This window comes from Notechis scutatus, chromosome 2, assembly GCF_049901735.1.
Source record: "Notechis scutatus isolate UNSWTSFEM ecotype Mainland chromosome 2, rNotScu1.2, whole genome shotgun sequence".
Lineage (NCBI taxonomy): Eukaryota > Metazoa > Chordata > Lepidosauria > Squamata > Elapidae > Notechis > Notechis scutatus.
Window position 1 is genome coordinate 52082494 of NC_142010.1, and position 15004 is coordinate 52097497.

At 37.5% G+C, this 15004-nt stretch overlaps 1 protein-coding gene across 1 annotated transcript in view; it reads right to left on the reverse strand.

The window, feature by feature from the left end:
• The window catches only part of COL7A1 (collagen type VII alpha 1 chain), a 133585-nt gene that overhangs the window by 47027 nt on the left and 71554 nt on the right, over nucleotides 1–15004 (reverse strand). Inside the window, exons 62-79 of the mRNA XM_087954709.1 lie at nucleotides 14420–14455; nucleotides 14237–14272; nucleotides 13838–13918; nucleotides 13333–13368; nucleotides 12999–13070; nucleotides 11799–11843; nucleotides 11554–11589; nucleotides 10486–10521; nucleotides 8711–8815; nucleotides 7385–7420; nucleotides 6373–6408; nucleotides 5524–5571; nucleotides 4990–5025; nucleotides 4485–4616; nucleotides 3254–3454; nucleotides 2548–2583; nucleotides 973–1017; nucleotides 317–391 (exon numbers count right to left, since the gene is read on the reverse strand). Of these exons, the coding sequence (XP_087810835.1) occupies nucleotides 317–391; nucleotides 973–1017; nucleotides 2548–2583; nucleotides 3254–3454; nucleotides 4485–4616; nucleotides 4990–5025; nucleotides 5524–5571; nucleotides 6373–6408; nucleotides 7385–7420; nucleotides 8711–8815; nucleotides 10486–10521; nucleotides 11554–11589; nucleotides 11799–11843; nucleotides 12999–13070; nucleotides 13333–13368; nucleotides 13838–13918; nucleotides 14237–14272; nucleotides 14420–14455 (1128 nt within the window). The remainder of the gene's footprint in view (nucleotides 1–316; nucleotides 392–972; nucleotides 1018–2547; nucleotides 2584–3253; nucleotides 3455–4484; nucleotides 4617–4989; nucleotides 5026–5523; nucleotides 5572–6372; nucleotides 6409–7384; nucleotides 7421–8710; nucleotides 8816–10485; nucleotides 10522–11553; nucleotides 11590–11798; nucleotides 11844–12998; nucleotides 13071–13332; nucleotides 13369–13837; nucleotides 13919–14236; nucleotides 14273–14419; nucleotides 14456–15004) is intronic.

Genomic DNA, 15004 nt, shown 5'->3' on the forward strand with positions numbered 1-15004 from the left:
GGGCTGAGGGAGGCAGGGCCGAGGCGCTCCCTGAACTTGGTGGTTTGCTGGCAGACGTTTTATTACCCGACTAGGTAACAACATCAGATGTTACCTAGTCAGGTAATGAAACGTCTGCAAGCAAACTACCAAACTCGGATTCTCCCCCGGTCCTGAAAAAATGTTTCTGCTTGAAACCGGTCCCTGGTACAAAAAAGGTTGGGGACCACTGCTATAGACTAAACAAATGATGCTTCCCAATCAAAATGCACACCACATAGGAAGATAATTCGACTGAAAAAAATAACGGGGGCGGGGGTGGGTGGGATTCACCAACCTTGCTTCCCTTGGGTCCTGTAGGTCCACGTTCCCCAAGAATTCCAGAGAGGCTCCCTTCTACTGTTAAATCTACCTGAAAGCACATAAATATGTCAGTCTTGTCATCAGTTTGACAGCCTCTGCCTCTCTCTCATACAAACTTCTATAGATTCCTGTTTGTGACCACAATATTATCAACAAAAGTCACATTCTCAACACAGCTACAGAACCTCTCAGATTTAATGACATTTGAACTCTCCCACAGAAAGCGCATGCTTATCATAAACCAAGGGCTTCACATACATATACAGTAACTAAAAACTTTAAAGTGTTTTTTAAAAACTTCCAGTGTTGGAGCATTCACAAATTCTGTTGTTCCACTGATGTTTTGTTCTAATTGCCAGGAAATTTTCTCTTAGTTCTAAGTTGCTTCTCTCCTTCATTAGTTTCCACCCATGGCTTCTTGTCCTGCCCTCAGGTGCTTTGGAGAAGAGCTTGACTCCCTCTTTCTTGTGGCAGCCCCTGAGATATCAGAACACTGCTATCATGTCTTATATTACAAAATATAAGGATTGGAAAATATAGTAGGTCATGTAGTCTTATTCTTAAAGATCAAAAAATTAACTTCTTAATCTTTTGTAATTTGGTAGCCAACTTATTTTAAATCCAACAGACCTTGGGTCCTGGTGGGCCTGGAGGACCTGGTGGACCATCTCTACCCTGTGGACAAGAAACACCAGATAAAAAACAACAAAATGCACCATTGCTAGAGGTCACTTCTCTTTTGCCTCTCCAAAGGTTGCAGCTGCAAACTTTCTGTGTTGATTTTAAAGAGAAAAGATCAGAGATCATGAGTTCTTTTTCAAACTAACTACTTACAAAAAACTGTAACAGAATCTAGGCACCTTAAAAAAACAACAGAAAAGATGCAAGGCAAGTAGTTGCTATATCAATGGATTTTAGATTAGAAAAGCAATGGTAGGAGGATCTTCACAGCTTCCAATTTCCTCAAAGAAACAGTGCTTTGAGCAGGGCTCTAAATGTCAATTTATATGTATATGTCAATTTGGACATATACACACATGTGTGGGAAGACATATGGAGGGGACTGTGATTACTTGAAATTTAACTATAAACACCTGTGTGGGAATCTGTGTGAAAACTAAATGGGGGGTAATACAGAGCAGACACATAGCAGACCTACAAACATATATGCAATTCCTTTTCCCACTGATTGCTCACTCAATTTTTTAAAAAACTTGTTGGTATCACATGAACTTTTAAATGAAGTATCTCTGCCTAGAACATGATGTCTGGAACACTGGGAGCAACATGATCTAAAGCAGGAATAGAATGTTCCAAAGTTCTCTACACTGTTCCATTTCAAGAAAGTTTAAGTTTGCATATCTAAAGAGATCACTAGAAAACACAATTTCATGGTTTAACTGCAGGTAACAATGGTGGATGCAACACCCATTAATCAAGGTTCAAGAGTGAGTGAATGAAGGTATGCACCAAGTTGCCAGCACAAAGAGCCAGGCAAACATCGTGCGTGCATTTGCATGTGGAGTTGCCAGCATTGATAGCAACAGACAGGAGATCACTGTGTGTGTATATTTATTCATAAAGTTCTTCTGAAGATGAAAGGGGAGACGTGAAGAATGACTCAGGTCAATGAAACACAGAAAATAATATTCTACATAATTAACCCTGAGCTGCAGCTGGTCAGTCTAGTCAAGAACACAGGGTAGAAGTAAGATGCAAAACTGCTTCCAGGGGAACTTTGGTGGGGGTTGATATAAGTACTCTCTTGGCCATGTGTATGTACTTGTAGAGCTTTAATTCCAGCTGCTGGAATTAGCTATAAGGCTGGTAACCGTGACAGATCCTAGAAGGACTTACTCTCAAACCACCATTTCTGCATAGGCTTTCTATTGAGCCAGGGGGACCTGCTATGCAGCCTGGCATTCATATCTTTGGGTGGGATTGATAGATTTCCCATAAAAGCAGAAGATGGCCCTGTCTGTGCAATCCCAGGACTTAGCAAAGTACAAAGCACGCAAACATCCCTGGCATCTTACTTTGCTTGAACCTCCTACTAGGCATTAGATAGGAGAATCTAAAAATATCATAGGAGAAGACAATAGCAAACCAATTTTATACCGTTGCCAAAACAATTACTTGGGCCTATAAAGTCACATGGAGCTGAGCTTTACCCCTACTCCAAAAGGACTTTTTACTCCTACTCACGTGTTCTCCTTTTGCACCTTGATCACCTCTGTCACCCTGAAATATGAAAATAACATTTTAAAGAGAGATAATCAATATAGTCGCATGACTTCTAACATCTTCTAATCTCAGTTTAAGTTTAGAAATGTAAAATGAATTCTTTTTTGGGGGAAAAAATCATGAGGTTATTGTATGATTTTGTTTCTCCACTGTAGTGGAAAACTATTAGAGCAGAGGTCTCCAAACTTGGCAACTTTAAGACTCGTGGATTTCAACTCCCAGAATTCTCCAGCCAGCTATGTATTAGAGGCACTTTAAATGGTTTTACTGTTATTATGTATACTGTTTTGTTTCTGTCAGTTGCAGAACTTTATAGTGACATAAATAAATACATGCAGGTTCTGCAATGAATAAATAAATATTCAGACATGTTTTATAATAAACAATCCCATTTAAGAGGTTCCCTCTAAAGCAGGGGTTCTCAAACGTGGCAGCTTTAAGACTTGTGGACTTCAATTCCCAGAATTCTCCAGCCAGCTATGCTGGGAATTGAAGCCCACAAGTCTTAAAGCTGCCACATGTGGGAACCCCTGCTCTAAAGCCAAGCTTGTCAAAATGTATAAAATAAAAAAAGCATACATTCACACAAAGAATAAGTCAAGACTATTTCACTGCTCCTGTTGATTTTTTTTTTAGCTTTTCAGTCAGGGCTCATACTTCTGCTTACTTTCTCTCCAGTCCTCCCTGCTTCTCCAAGTTCTCCTGCCCGGCCTGGCAGCCCTGGAATTCCAGGTTTCCCGGGCTCCCCTGGTTGGCCAGGGGTTCCTCTTGGCCCCGGCTCTCCAATGGCATGTCCTGGTGGTCCTTGTGGTCCTTCATTCCCTTTATCTCCTTTTGCTCCTCTTTCCCCAGGAAAGCCTGTGAGACCCTACAAGGAATAGTCAGGCTTTTACTTAGGCAGATTCTGGAATAGAAAGCTTGTTAGGCAGAAATTCAAGGACATAGCTTTTTTTTTTTTTTAAAGGCTGCTTTATTGCAGATCCTGGAAACTTGTCTACAAAATCAGCAGCTGGTAATTGAAGGCTCAAACTATATGTATTAAAATCTTCAAATCATTCTTGACCTATGAGTGAGAAGCAGCTGAAGGCCATTAATTTTGAAAACTGAAAGCACTATGAATTATTTCCTTACCAGGTAAATGTTGGCTATATTTTCTATTTACCAAAGGGTGATTAACAAGAAATTGCAAAAAAAATCTTATTCAGAGATAAAAGGGAAAGTATTTAGTTATTATGTGCAGCAACATTTACATCCTCCCCCCCCTGCAATAAAAAGGGTTAAGCAGCATCTATGGGAAACTAGCTGCTGGGATGCAACAAATACTAAAAGTTTGATTTTCCTATTTCTTAACATTTACCCAAGCCATGGAAACTTTCAGGCACACCCATCTTTGTGAGAAAACTTTGCTGCCTTCCACAGAAGCTGAGTTACAACTTCACAGAAGTCACCCAGGTCTGCTGTACTGCAACTTACTATTTTATATTTTATTCTTCAAACATTGCAATTCATATCTGAGAGCCTCAATTGAAAACTGGCCTTTTATCACAGAATTTAGACATTTAGGAAAGTAGTGGATTGGTTGCCTGGGGTCTCTGCCCCACTTTTAATGAACTTTTTCTAAATAATACTATAGGAATACTAATATATAAGCATTAATCAATGTTGAATCCATTCGTCTACATCATCACTATGGTATTTGGGTTCAGGACACAGTATTCAAGAAAATATTATGTATAGAGTTTAGAGTTTTGTTTATATATGTGTGAAGAACTTTCCCGTCTTCAAACTAAGTATAACTATAGTATTAACTTAAACAAGTATAAAATAAATACAATAAATAAATAAATATATGTATTAAAACACTCAAACCTAATATTTTGTATTAAAACCAAACTTACCTCCTTCCCTGGTGGCCCTCTGTCTCCTGGCTCTCCTCTCTCACCCTTCAGTCCTCTCCGGCGGTCAGGGACAGGTAGTAGCTGATCTGAGCTGCCGTCATAAGCACCAGTGATCTCTCGAAGTAGGGAAATCTATGAGGAAGTAAAGAAGAATCACTGAACACAATCTAAAATGCAAACATTTATAAACTAACGTTCCTTGAACTTATTTAAAAATGAGAGAGAATGATGGCTCCAACTCAATTCGATGTCATTATGGCACTGAGGGAATTTAGCTCAGACATAAAGACTCTCATACTTTACTTTAAACTCTATATATGTTATGTTACTTTGGCTATCAGAATTCCAAAACAACTTGTTCAAGTGGTCATTTATACATATATATTAGGCTGGAAGCAAATCTCTTTCTAGATGTTCACTTACAGAGCCAGCTTGGAGTTCTGAGGGAGGGACAGTGATATGTACAGTACAGAAATAAGATGGAGGATGTAAACTGAATTCCTACCTTAATACCATGTGCTTCTAGGGCACGTTCAACATTCTAGACAAACAGAAATGGGGATCCATGAGCAAAAAATAAAATTAAATTAAAATAGACCATCGGAAATAAACATCAAACATAATGGAATCAGATGGCAATTGCCTAATGTAGGCTAGGATCTTTCCTTGTACTCAGTCCAAATTTAAGAGATCATTTTAATGTCATGCCCATGTTCTTGAGAAATAACACTCCTGATTAGCAAACTCTGATAGCTCTGTTACTCCAACAACTTTTTATTCAATAATTTACCTGTCTTATAAATCCCTTAAATATTTTAATAAAATCCTGACCAAACATTCAGTAGTAGGAATATTTTTATCCATGATCCAAGCCATGTTCCCAGAATAAAATTATTCATTCTTCTCAGTTTAAATTTTCACAGGGAAAGCTGGTCTATGACTGTAATAAAATTGATTGATTAATAAACTTTTACAGGAGTAAATTTTCCTTCCTAGGCTTTCAAGATGAAAAATTGAAATAATACGTTTGCTCACTCACTGATGCTGTCCCGGGTTCACCACGTGGCCCAGGTTCACCATTTCTCCCCTGAAGGAAAGTTAAAATAAAAAATTAGAATGAAAATAGTCCAAATGACAGGGTGTACATCTGGATTTTGTCATAGACTATACACTTCAGAAGCAGAACCTTGGCAATCAGAGTTAAAGGACAGTAGAAAGGCAGATGTTTTCTCAGATTAGAAACAGAGATCAGAGATCCAAGAGGCAAGGACACCATCCACAGTGTTTTAGAAAATCTTCTACAGTATCTTGTCAGTCCTTTTTATTGATGGCAGGGGTGAAGTAAATCATTTGACTAATTTCTTATGGAAAGTTTCAGTATGCTATTACTGTTACAGCAATTTCCAAATTAATCATTGGGTTACACTCCAGAATTGTTGTCTTCCAAGGTCTTTTTCATCATAGTGATAAAACAGATCAGAAACCAACCACTGGAATGCACAAATGCAGAGATCTCTGGCATACTGTATGAATTACTAATATATGGATTGCTATGTTGGATGATAACTCGGGGAGCTTTCCAAATGCAGGGTACACCTGGCATAAACAGTGGATGATTCATATCAGTGGCCATTGTTCTGCTAATAATTGTGCCACACAATATTACCTGATTCTACTGTGCTTTAGGTTCTATCAAACCTCACTGAAAATCTCATTATTAAATAATTAAAAGAAAGGAGAGATGGGCTCAGTAAAAGTCATATTCATAGTTAATAAAATGGGATTCCTATTAGACCAAATTTTGTGTCATGAAATCCTCCATAATGAGTTTCAAAGCTCTAGAAATAATTGATTTTGAATTGTTAAATTCCTGGGGAGAAATGCCTACCTGCTCTCCTTTGAATCCAGGTTCTCCTCTGTCTCCCTGAAACAGAATAGGATGAGGAGTCACTGAGCTGACAATTACAAAGAAATTCAGTTCTGCTCTTGAAGATATTAAAGATTGAGGAAGACCTCCCAAGATGTGAAAGGTATAGATCAATATATCTGCTTAATGTGGATGCTAAAATATTCAAGTTTTTCAGGAATTCACAAAAAGTACCATATACTGTACATTCTTTAATGAGTCCATCCAGGCATAAGACAATCCTCAAATTTTTAACCAAAATTCCATGGAAAAATGTCCCACCCATGGATAAAGGTTTTTTTGTCAACCCTCAAGGTTTTTTTGTCAATATATTCTGAAAAAATTCATTTATTTTAATATTTTGCATCAATAAATAATCTTTTCAAGAACAGATTTCATTTAAAAATTTCACAATTGGCTTACTCACAGTAGCATGTTTTTCATGATATTTTGTTTTGGCTTATCCATGAGTATATACAGGTGCTTTTAAAAAGTATTCCTTTTTGTATATCATTATGAATAAGCGGAACCCTATTTGGGGGGTTATTTTGAGACCTAAAATTCTCAGTTTATCTGCAAGTATGGTAATACCATCTATAATTCAATCTAGATTTATAAAAAATAGATACATATTAGGGTTGGAAATGTGGTCCAATCTGCAAGATGCTTGCATTGATACTTCTATATATTTTGATCTGGTTACTAATTTGCATTTATGGTGATATTATTGTTTTATGTTTTTATCTGTTATTTGCTGAGATAAAGATGAACAGTCTTATGAACTGAAATAAATAATAAGCAACTATCAATATTTATTTTGTAATTTCTATTGTAGGTATTGCCACAAAAAATTGAAGTAAATTGTTTTAATTTTGTTGAATGTTAAACAGATTTTGGCATAGTCCAGACTGAATTTATGAGGTGCACTTTGGTTTTTGTTTTGTTTTTTACAATTCTACTGATGTGATACAATGTGTAGTAGATTTTTGCTTACCTTGGGGCCTGATATTCCAGGGAGGCCGGGCAAGCTCTGAAAATAGCAAAATGTATTATTAGAGAACTAGAAAGAGATACTTATCCTATTGAGACCAACCAACATGTTTGCTAAATAGCCACTAAGCAGGAATAGAAAACTCAAGATAATAACAAACCACATGAGCAATACCAGGAACACTTTAAATAAACATTCTGTATGAGCATTTCAAAGAAATCCTTTGGCAAAACCAAAGCAAAATTCACCAAGAATTGTTTCAAACTGATTTCTGGAAATCTAAATTCTCCCTGTTTCATGCAATGCACATTTATTTACTATTAATTCTCACAAAAATTATTTCATTAATTACAAATGGTTCTCTTGAAAAGATAATGAGATTTTGATTGATTCCCATGAGATCTAATGATATATATTTTTTTGGGAGGGGCATATAATTATTTTCATACCAAGTTCACAGGAACTGATCATGAAGAAAAGGGATGGGATTACAATCTATTTAAACTGCATCATATTAACTACAAATTTGATAAATTATATTGCTGTAAAATATATTTGTATTCATTATCATCTTCATTGGCAATGCCCAATTAATTAGTCTGATTGAAAGTTTTTGAAAATATTGGGGAGAACTTTGATCAAAGATCTAACTATTTTTTATTCCAAATCCAGCTTGTTGGCTTATTGCCACTTTTTCCTAATAAATAAATATTGATACAATATAAGCATTCATCCATTTCCTGTTCTTGTGTGATAAGCTTGCTGTTGCAGAACACTTCAAAGGTAACTTCTTCTAGCGGATTAGTGATATTAACAATGTAGAAAATTGCTGTGCTTAAAAAAATCTAATTCAGCAATAAAAAGGTTTGAAAAGCTCTAAATGAAAAAATAGGTTTATTCAATATACTAATTACTATGAGCAATATTTTAATACACTGTCCTTCACTATATAAATATGATTCTAAACATAAATGTTAAAATGCATACTTAAAAGGTTTATGTTTTTCTTTGCTTATATATGTGTGCATGTAGATGCAAATTATTCTGCTCCAAAGTCTTTTTTTACTTTCTGTTGCTTCAACTTCTCTCACTGGCTTTTCAATTTCAGTTCTGTGTTTTTCTTTCCTTTTTGCATATTCATGCACACACTCCCCATAATGAATTTCAGCCTTTATCCATCTTCAAACTAGTTTTTGCTAGGAAGCTTAGTTTAAAAGCTCGGTTAAACATGAATATGAGGCATATTTTATAACTGCCCTTCACTATATAAATATGATCTATTGTAATTTATATTTTCCTATTGTAGATTCTGCAGGAGGAGGAAATTACCTGGCCTGGTGGACCAACTTGTCCAGGCATGCCGGGAACACCTGATGGTCCTGGAGGCCCTGGAGACCCACTTGTTCCTCTCTCTCCTTTAACACCCTCAGGACCCTGTCAAAAAAAAAGAGAGACAAATACAGTTAGATATCGTGTGTAGGGAGCTTTCCTGTGGCCTTTTTAAAACTGGCAACAGCTTTGCAGAATCTGAGCCAAGGATCTTATCCAACCTTGTTTTCTCCTTTTAACAGGAGACATCAAGGACTTCGTTGTAAATTCTTCTCTGCAGAGAATTTGTGGGCTCTAATAACTTGCTAGAGGTCTCCCCACACCCATGTTTCTGAATATTACCCGTTTTTCTTTTCTTGGTAGCCTATATACTTATGACTTTATAAAGCCCTATACCTTAAATCTAATTCTCTTTTTCTAAAATGTTTGCGTGAAAGAACAATTTATAGACTAGGCAAGTTGACCAGAGATTTTTTTAGCCTAAACTTCACCCATGTGTCAATTCTCACAGATTGGGAAGAAGCAATCTTCCCAATCTCTTCCTAAATCTCTCCCAACTTACAGGAGAATTATATCAGAATCTAGCACGGTTCTCTGCATGCATAGCATTTTCTGTGCGCACAAACCTCCATGTTTTACTGTGAAACAGTATGTATGTATGTATGTATGTATGTATATATACATATACATATATATGTTTTCTTAAGTTTTCATGGTTATCTATATGTATGGTATTCAGCTTTGTTCGGGTATTTTCCCATGTCATTATAGTTATGCTTTTAAAGTTGTAGCAACGTTTCGGCAGAATCTCATCTGCCATCATCAGTGTATAGTGATGTATAGTGCTCGTCTGTGAGTCAGGCTTTCACAGCCATTTCTGTTTTAAATTTGGTGCTAGCCTACTGCTGTGTTAGAATGGTTTTTTCTTCATCCTGATTGGTTGGGAGTCTTGTTCTGTGTTTATTGGTCTTGGAGTTTGCTGTGTTCTGCTTGATTGGTGTTTCTAATATCTTCTGTCTGTTTTGTAGCATTTTTTTGTCTTGATTGGCTGGCAACATTGTGTTTCCTGTATTGGAGGCTTTTAGTGCAGCTTGGCTTCGAGTAAACGGATGGCTATCATTTATTAGGAAGCTAGGTTTCATCTGGGTGCCTGGTTGGGGTGTGTTTGAGCTGGAGGTATCGGGGCGGGGGGGTGTCTGTTTGTGCCCAGGTGTTTGCTTGGCTTGTGGTGTGGAGATTTTTTTGTTTGTGAGTGCAGGCTTCCAGATAATTGACAGTCTGGTGGAGTCATCTCTTCTATTCATGCTTTCAGGTCTTTTTTTCAATCTCTATGGCTTCTCTGATAATTCTGTAGCTGGGGTTTTCTATAGTGGCTAGGGTTTTGGTGCCATTGAAGTTGATGCTATGACCTGTGGCTTTCATGTGTTGGACAAATGAGGAAGTGTGTTCCAGCTTTTTTACTGCCTTTTTGTGTTCATCCAGGTGAGTACTTATTCTTCTATTGGTCGGTCCGATGTATGTGGCCGGGCATGATGCACAGGGGACTTCGTATATGCCTTGGTTTTCCAGGTCAATTTTATCTTTGGGGTTTCTTAGGATGGCTGCTATATTTCTGTCTGTTTTGAAGGCAGTCTTGATATGATGCCTGTGTAGTATCTTACTGATTTTGTCTGTAGTACCTCTTATGTAGGGCAGCTGTATACACACACACACACACACAATAATGGCAAAAACAAACTTGTGAAGAAAACTCATTATTATGGAAAAGTACTTACTTCTTTGCCAGGTGTCCCAGATTCGCCTTTCTCTCCCTAAACACATAAAAAAAACCCAGAATGGTATTTGTATGCATCCTGGCATGTTCTTATAGATAAATAGCAAAGTTTTCTTGGATCCTAAAACATCCATCACATTGAATTTTACCACCATTCAAGGATAGTCACCTAACCCTATAGGACATGGGTGTCAAACTCACCACATTCAACATCATCATGTGATATAATGTGACTTTTTTCCCCTTTGCTAAACCGGGGGTGGCCAGCACGTGATGCATCCAGCCCACGGGCCATGAGTTTGACACCCCTGCTATAGGGGAACTATGGCCTTAAAGGAATATGAGAGGACTTTTCTGTTACACTCCTCTAATGAGATGGAAATCAATAAAATGGACTACTTTCTGGATACTGCTGAGAGCCAAAATGGTTTAACGTAGATGTTGCTGAGCGAATTCCTTAATGTTTCATTGCCTAATAGAACACTTCCTAATGACTCTTGTCTTCTAATGACCACTTATGAAGAAATCATCTACAATGATCTGCTATTCAACTTAAGCTGTGACAGAGAGCAAAATTAGGTCTCTCTTAGGTTTGCTGGTTCTTGGCTGGCAAAAGAATTATTCTCCTATGTCTCTAGACTGGTACCTAAGCTAATTTCTTGGCCTGCTCAACACTTACAAAAATATTTATTTATTTTTAGGAAAGGGCAACAAAGACTGAATATGCCAAGTGTAAAATGTTGGCTCAATGTTGGAAGGAAAATGAAGTGAGACAGGGAATGAAATTGAGACTGGCATTTCTAAAGAATATTCCTATTTTCTTTTTGGGTGGCGGTGGAATTAAGAACAGTTTTCCCAGAGAAAGGCTTATTTGGATTGGTATATTGCTCTTGGAAAAACAAGAAATATAGATGGTGCCTCTGATGGCATTTTCTAAATTTAAACATAGCCCAAATCTATTAGTAAAATAGGGAAGCGATCAGGGACCTTTCTTAAGGAATTTGGTTCTAATCTCTAGTTAAGAGATAGAAGTTTGGCTGAAATACTGGAAGTATGTAAGAAGAAATACCTTTCTCCCATCTTCTCCCGAGATCCCATCTTCTCCCTGGAAAGTAAACATGTTATTCACATTTGTATTTCAGATTAGTTTAGAAGCATATGCTGTGATACTCCTTACTATTAGAAGAATGAAAGAAAATAGCACATTTTTAATAATTCCCTTTATTCCCTTTGTTCCCACCCCAATACAGGCCTTGCCAGTCAGACCTGAAGCCCCACTTCTAGCAGGTCAGAGGAATCAGATCCCAAACTCACATTCCTCCCATTCAGCCCAGGTTTGCCATCTTCACCAGATTTGCCCTGGAAAAGAAATATAGGAAATCAGCCAGCTAAGAGAGCTTTCACCAGCTTGACAGCAACAAGCCTGTAGAATTGCACAGGGAGCAAGGAACACACAGGAGGGATGAATCCATACAGAATATATGACTTTGTTGCAACCAAGGGTTAGTGAAGTAAACTCAAGTGAAGAGAAATTCAGTTAGATTCTTGTTGACAAGTCAGCTTTATCAGGTTCTGTCTTTCTGCAAAACTCTCACCCAGCAGCTGTTCCATGGGACCACAAAACAGAAAACAGATCTTACTAATCTGGTTGACAGTGCAGCCATTTTGGACTTTTCTTTCTCTACAACTTTGTTGAATTCTAGATGACAAGACAACTTTCCATGTGGCTAATTACCCACAGACATTATAAAATCTATATAGTATTAATACCTTAACTGGTGCAGAGTTTTTATTTTTCTTCTTCCTTATCCCACATTTTCTTTGTGTGTGTGTGTGTGTGTGTGTGTTGCATCCTTTTAAATTGTAAGCCTAAATTGGTAGACGGGAATTCAATTGCCAAAATCATCACATGAATGCAGCATTGAATACAATTTAATTATTAATCACTTTAGCCCAAGATTACTCTCTATTAACTAATCTTGCTACATTTGTCAACCTAAATATTTTTAAAATTTAAAAAGCAGAAATGGAAAACTTAACTAATATGTGTCTTAAATTTCTATATGGGTCTAGATAGCAAGGAAAGTGCAAGAACGTGCATAAGCTCACCAACGTGCCTACCGTCCCTGTCCTATTGTTTCTTTTTATTTTTCTTATATGTATCCATTTCATGTATTCATAACTATGTTTATACTTATACCTATTATCTTATAATCGCTTGACAAAATAAAATACATAAAGTAAGTAAAAAACATTTTATGGCCGAGGTATACAGTACTACTAGTATATACAGTTGTGGGCTAGTCAATTTGCCTTTATTTGTAGTCAACTGAATGTTGATTCACTAGATCTGTGCAATTTACCCAATAGCAGAGGCCAGCTGTGGTGATAAACACAGACATGACCACCCACTTAACAAATGCTCCTACTGGAAAATATGCATATTGGCTTTCAGCCCCATATGTTGCATATGGGCAGTGGATGCACATCAGTCTTTTAATCCATTTCACTTACAGGCGGTCCTGGAGATCCCGGTGGGCCAATTGCTCCAGGAGGACCTTGCTCTCCACGATTACCTTGCAAGCCCTGTTTTTTTTTTTAAAAAAAAAAGACTGTTGTGAATATGCAGAATAGAATAGAAACTCTTCTAAAGATAATAGAAACTCTTCTAAAGATATATGTGGTAGCCAAATTTAGTCGTCTAGGATAGAAAATGTGCCAACTCCTCAATATAAGAAAGAATGCTAACTAAGCAGATTACTCAGAAATCAATTAAACAAGAGGAAAATAACCGCTCATCTTATTTAGGCTTGTCAGAGGTCAGTGGTTCTTTTTTTTTTATACTTACATCTCGACCAGGGTCACCCTGCTTTCCTGGATCACCCTAAGCAAATAAAGCAAGGATGCAATCAGGAGTCAGGCATTGAATTGTGCCTTGCGCTCATGCCGTTGAGGTTGTTTTACTTCCTTTTTTCTAGGTGACAAATGGCTATAGTGATGATCTCATAAAATCTACATAAACATTTGTACAGTAGTACCTAAGACATCCTTTCTTTATATTGTTCTGCTTAATAAATAATGCCACGAGAATAAAACTTGCATATATAAAATCAATTAGTACGCTCCAGTAAAGACCAATGATAATTAATTTTTATATTTTGGAACGAACAAGATGATCCACAGTGTGACTCCATTATTGTGAGCATTGCTATCAGTACAAAATACTTTTTTGGACTTAGCAGCAACTTCCCATAAACAGCTGACTTTGCTAAGAGGAATGCATCGTGGCTTAACAGCTGTTAAATCTAAGCTGTAGTCCTGATATACCTGAAGACACCAAGTATCAGACTTACTCTTTGGCCTAAAGGGCCTATTTGTCCAGGTTTTCCATCCATGCCATTCCGACCATCCAGGCCTGGAGGACCTCGATCCCCCTGAAGAAAAAATTAAATGAATAAGTCAATGAGAAAACAAGTAGGAACTGTGGGAATTACACATTACTGCTCATGAGACAATGGAGACGGGCCATTTAATAATTCATACATCATCCACTTTTATCTGCAACAATGGAAGCTACTTTGTTTTGTTTTGTTTTTTAAGAAAGAAAAAAAACCTGAAGCTTCTCTCTAAATTCTGTATGAAAATATCAGGTCTTGTAGCTTTATCAAAATATTTGGTGGGATTTCATGGCTTTCGCCAGTGTCTTTTCTTCCATCATCTCTTCTAGTAAATGACAAAATCAGAACTCTTACCTTCTCTCCTACTGGGCCTCGTTCTCCAGGGTCACCCTGCAAAATGAGACAGTTGACAGACCATCTAAGTAAAAAAATGGTTAGGCAGACTGGGCCTTCTGTTATTCAGTAATCCCACAGGAAGCTACAGCATTACATTCCCTTCTGAAACATATGAAAAGTGTGGGGGGGGAAAAGACTCACACGAACTCCAGGGACCCCTCTGGGACCTTCAATTCCCTGGAAGAGAGGGGATAAAGATGTCTCTGCAATTCTCTTATAGAAAAGGAATGGTTGATACCAGTTTCCTGAACTGTAGTCTTACAAGCCTTCCCAAAACCTCTTCCCGTCTCCCCTTACTACTGTTTATACTGCAAAGGACTTGGTCAAGCCATGATTTCTTCTTGTGCTCTTCATGTTTCATTCTCACTGCAGGAGAGAGTGACGCGCGCTGCCTCGAGAGCGCATTGACACTTACCAGCATATCCATATCTTTCCTAATGAGTGGATTCTTTTCTGTGAGTTTCAGAAGCAGAGGGCTTACTCTGCCTATTTGAGTTTGAAGCCTGATTATGATTATTTTCAATCACAAGAAATTCTTTCAATACCAGAGAAGATTATCTGTTTCAAAAGCTTACCTCCATCTCAAATCCTGGACTTATGCTAGAAAGAGGGAAGGATTAAAAGTGCCAGTGTGCCCCCATATGCCTTTCCTCCATGTTTAACTGCATGACTAGAACAGCTGAAGCAGGCGCCATATTTCCTTCTTGAAAGATGCACTGTAACAAC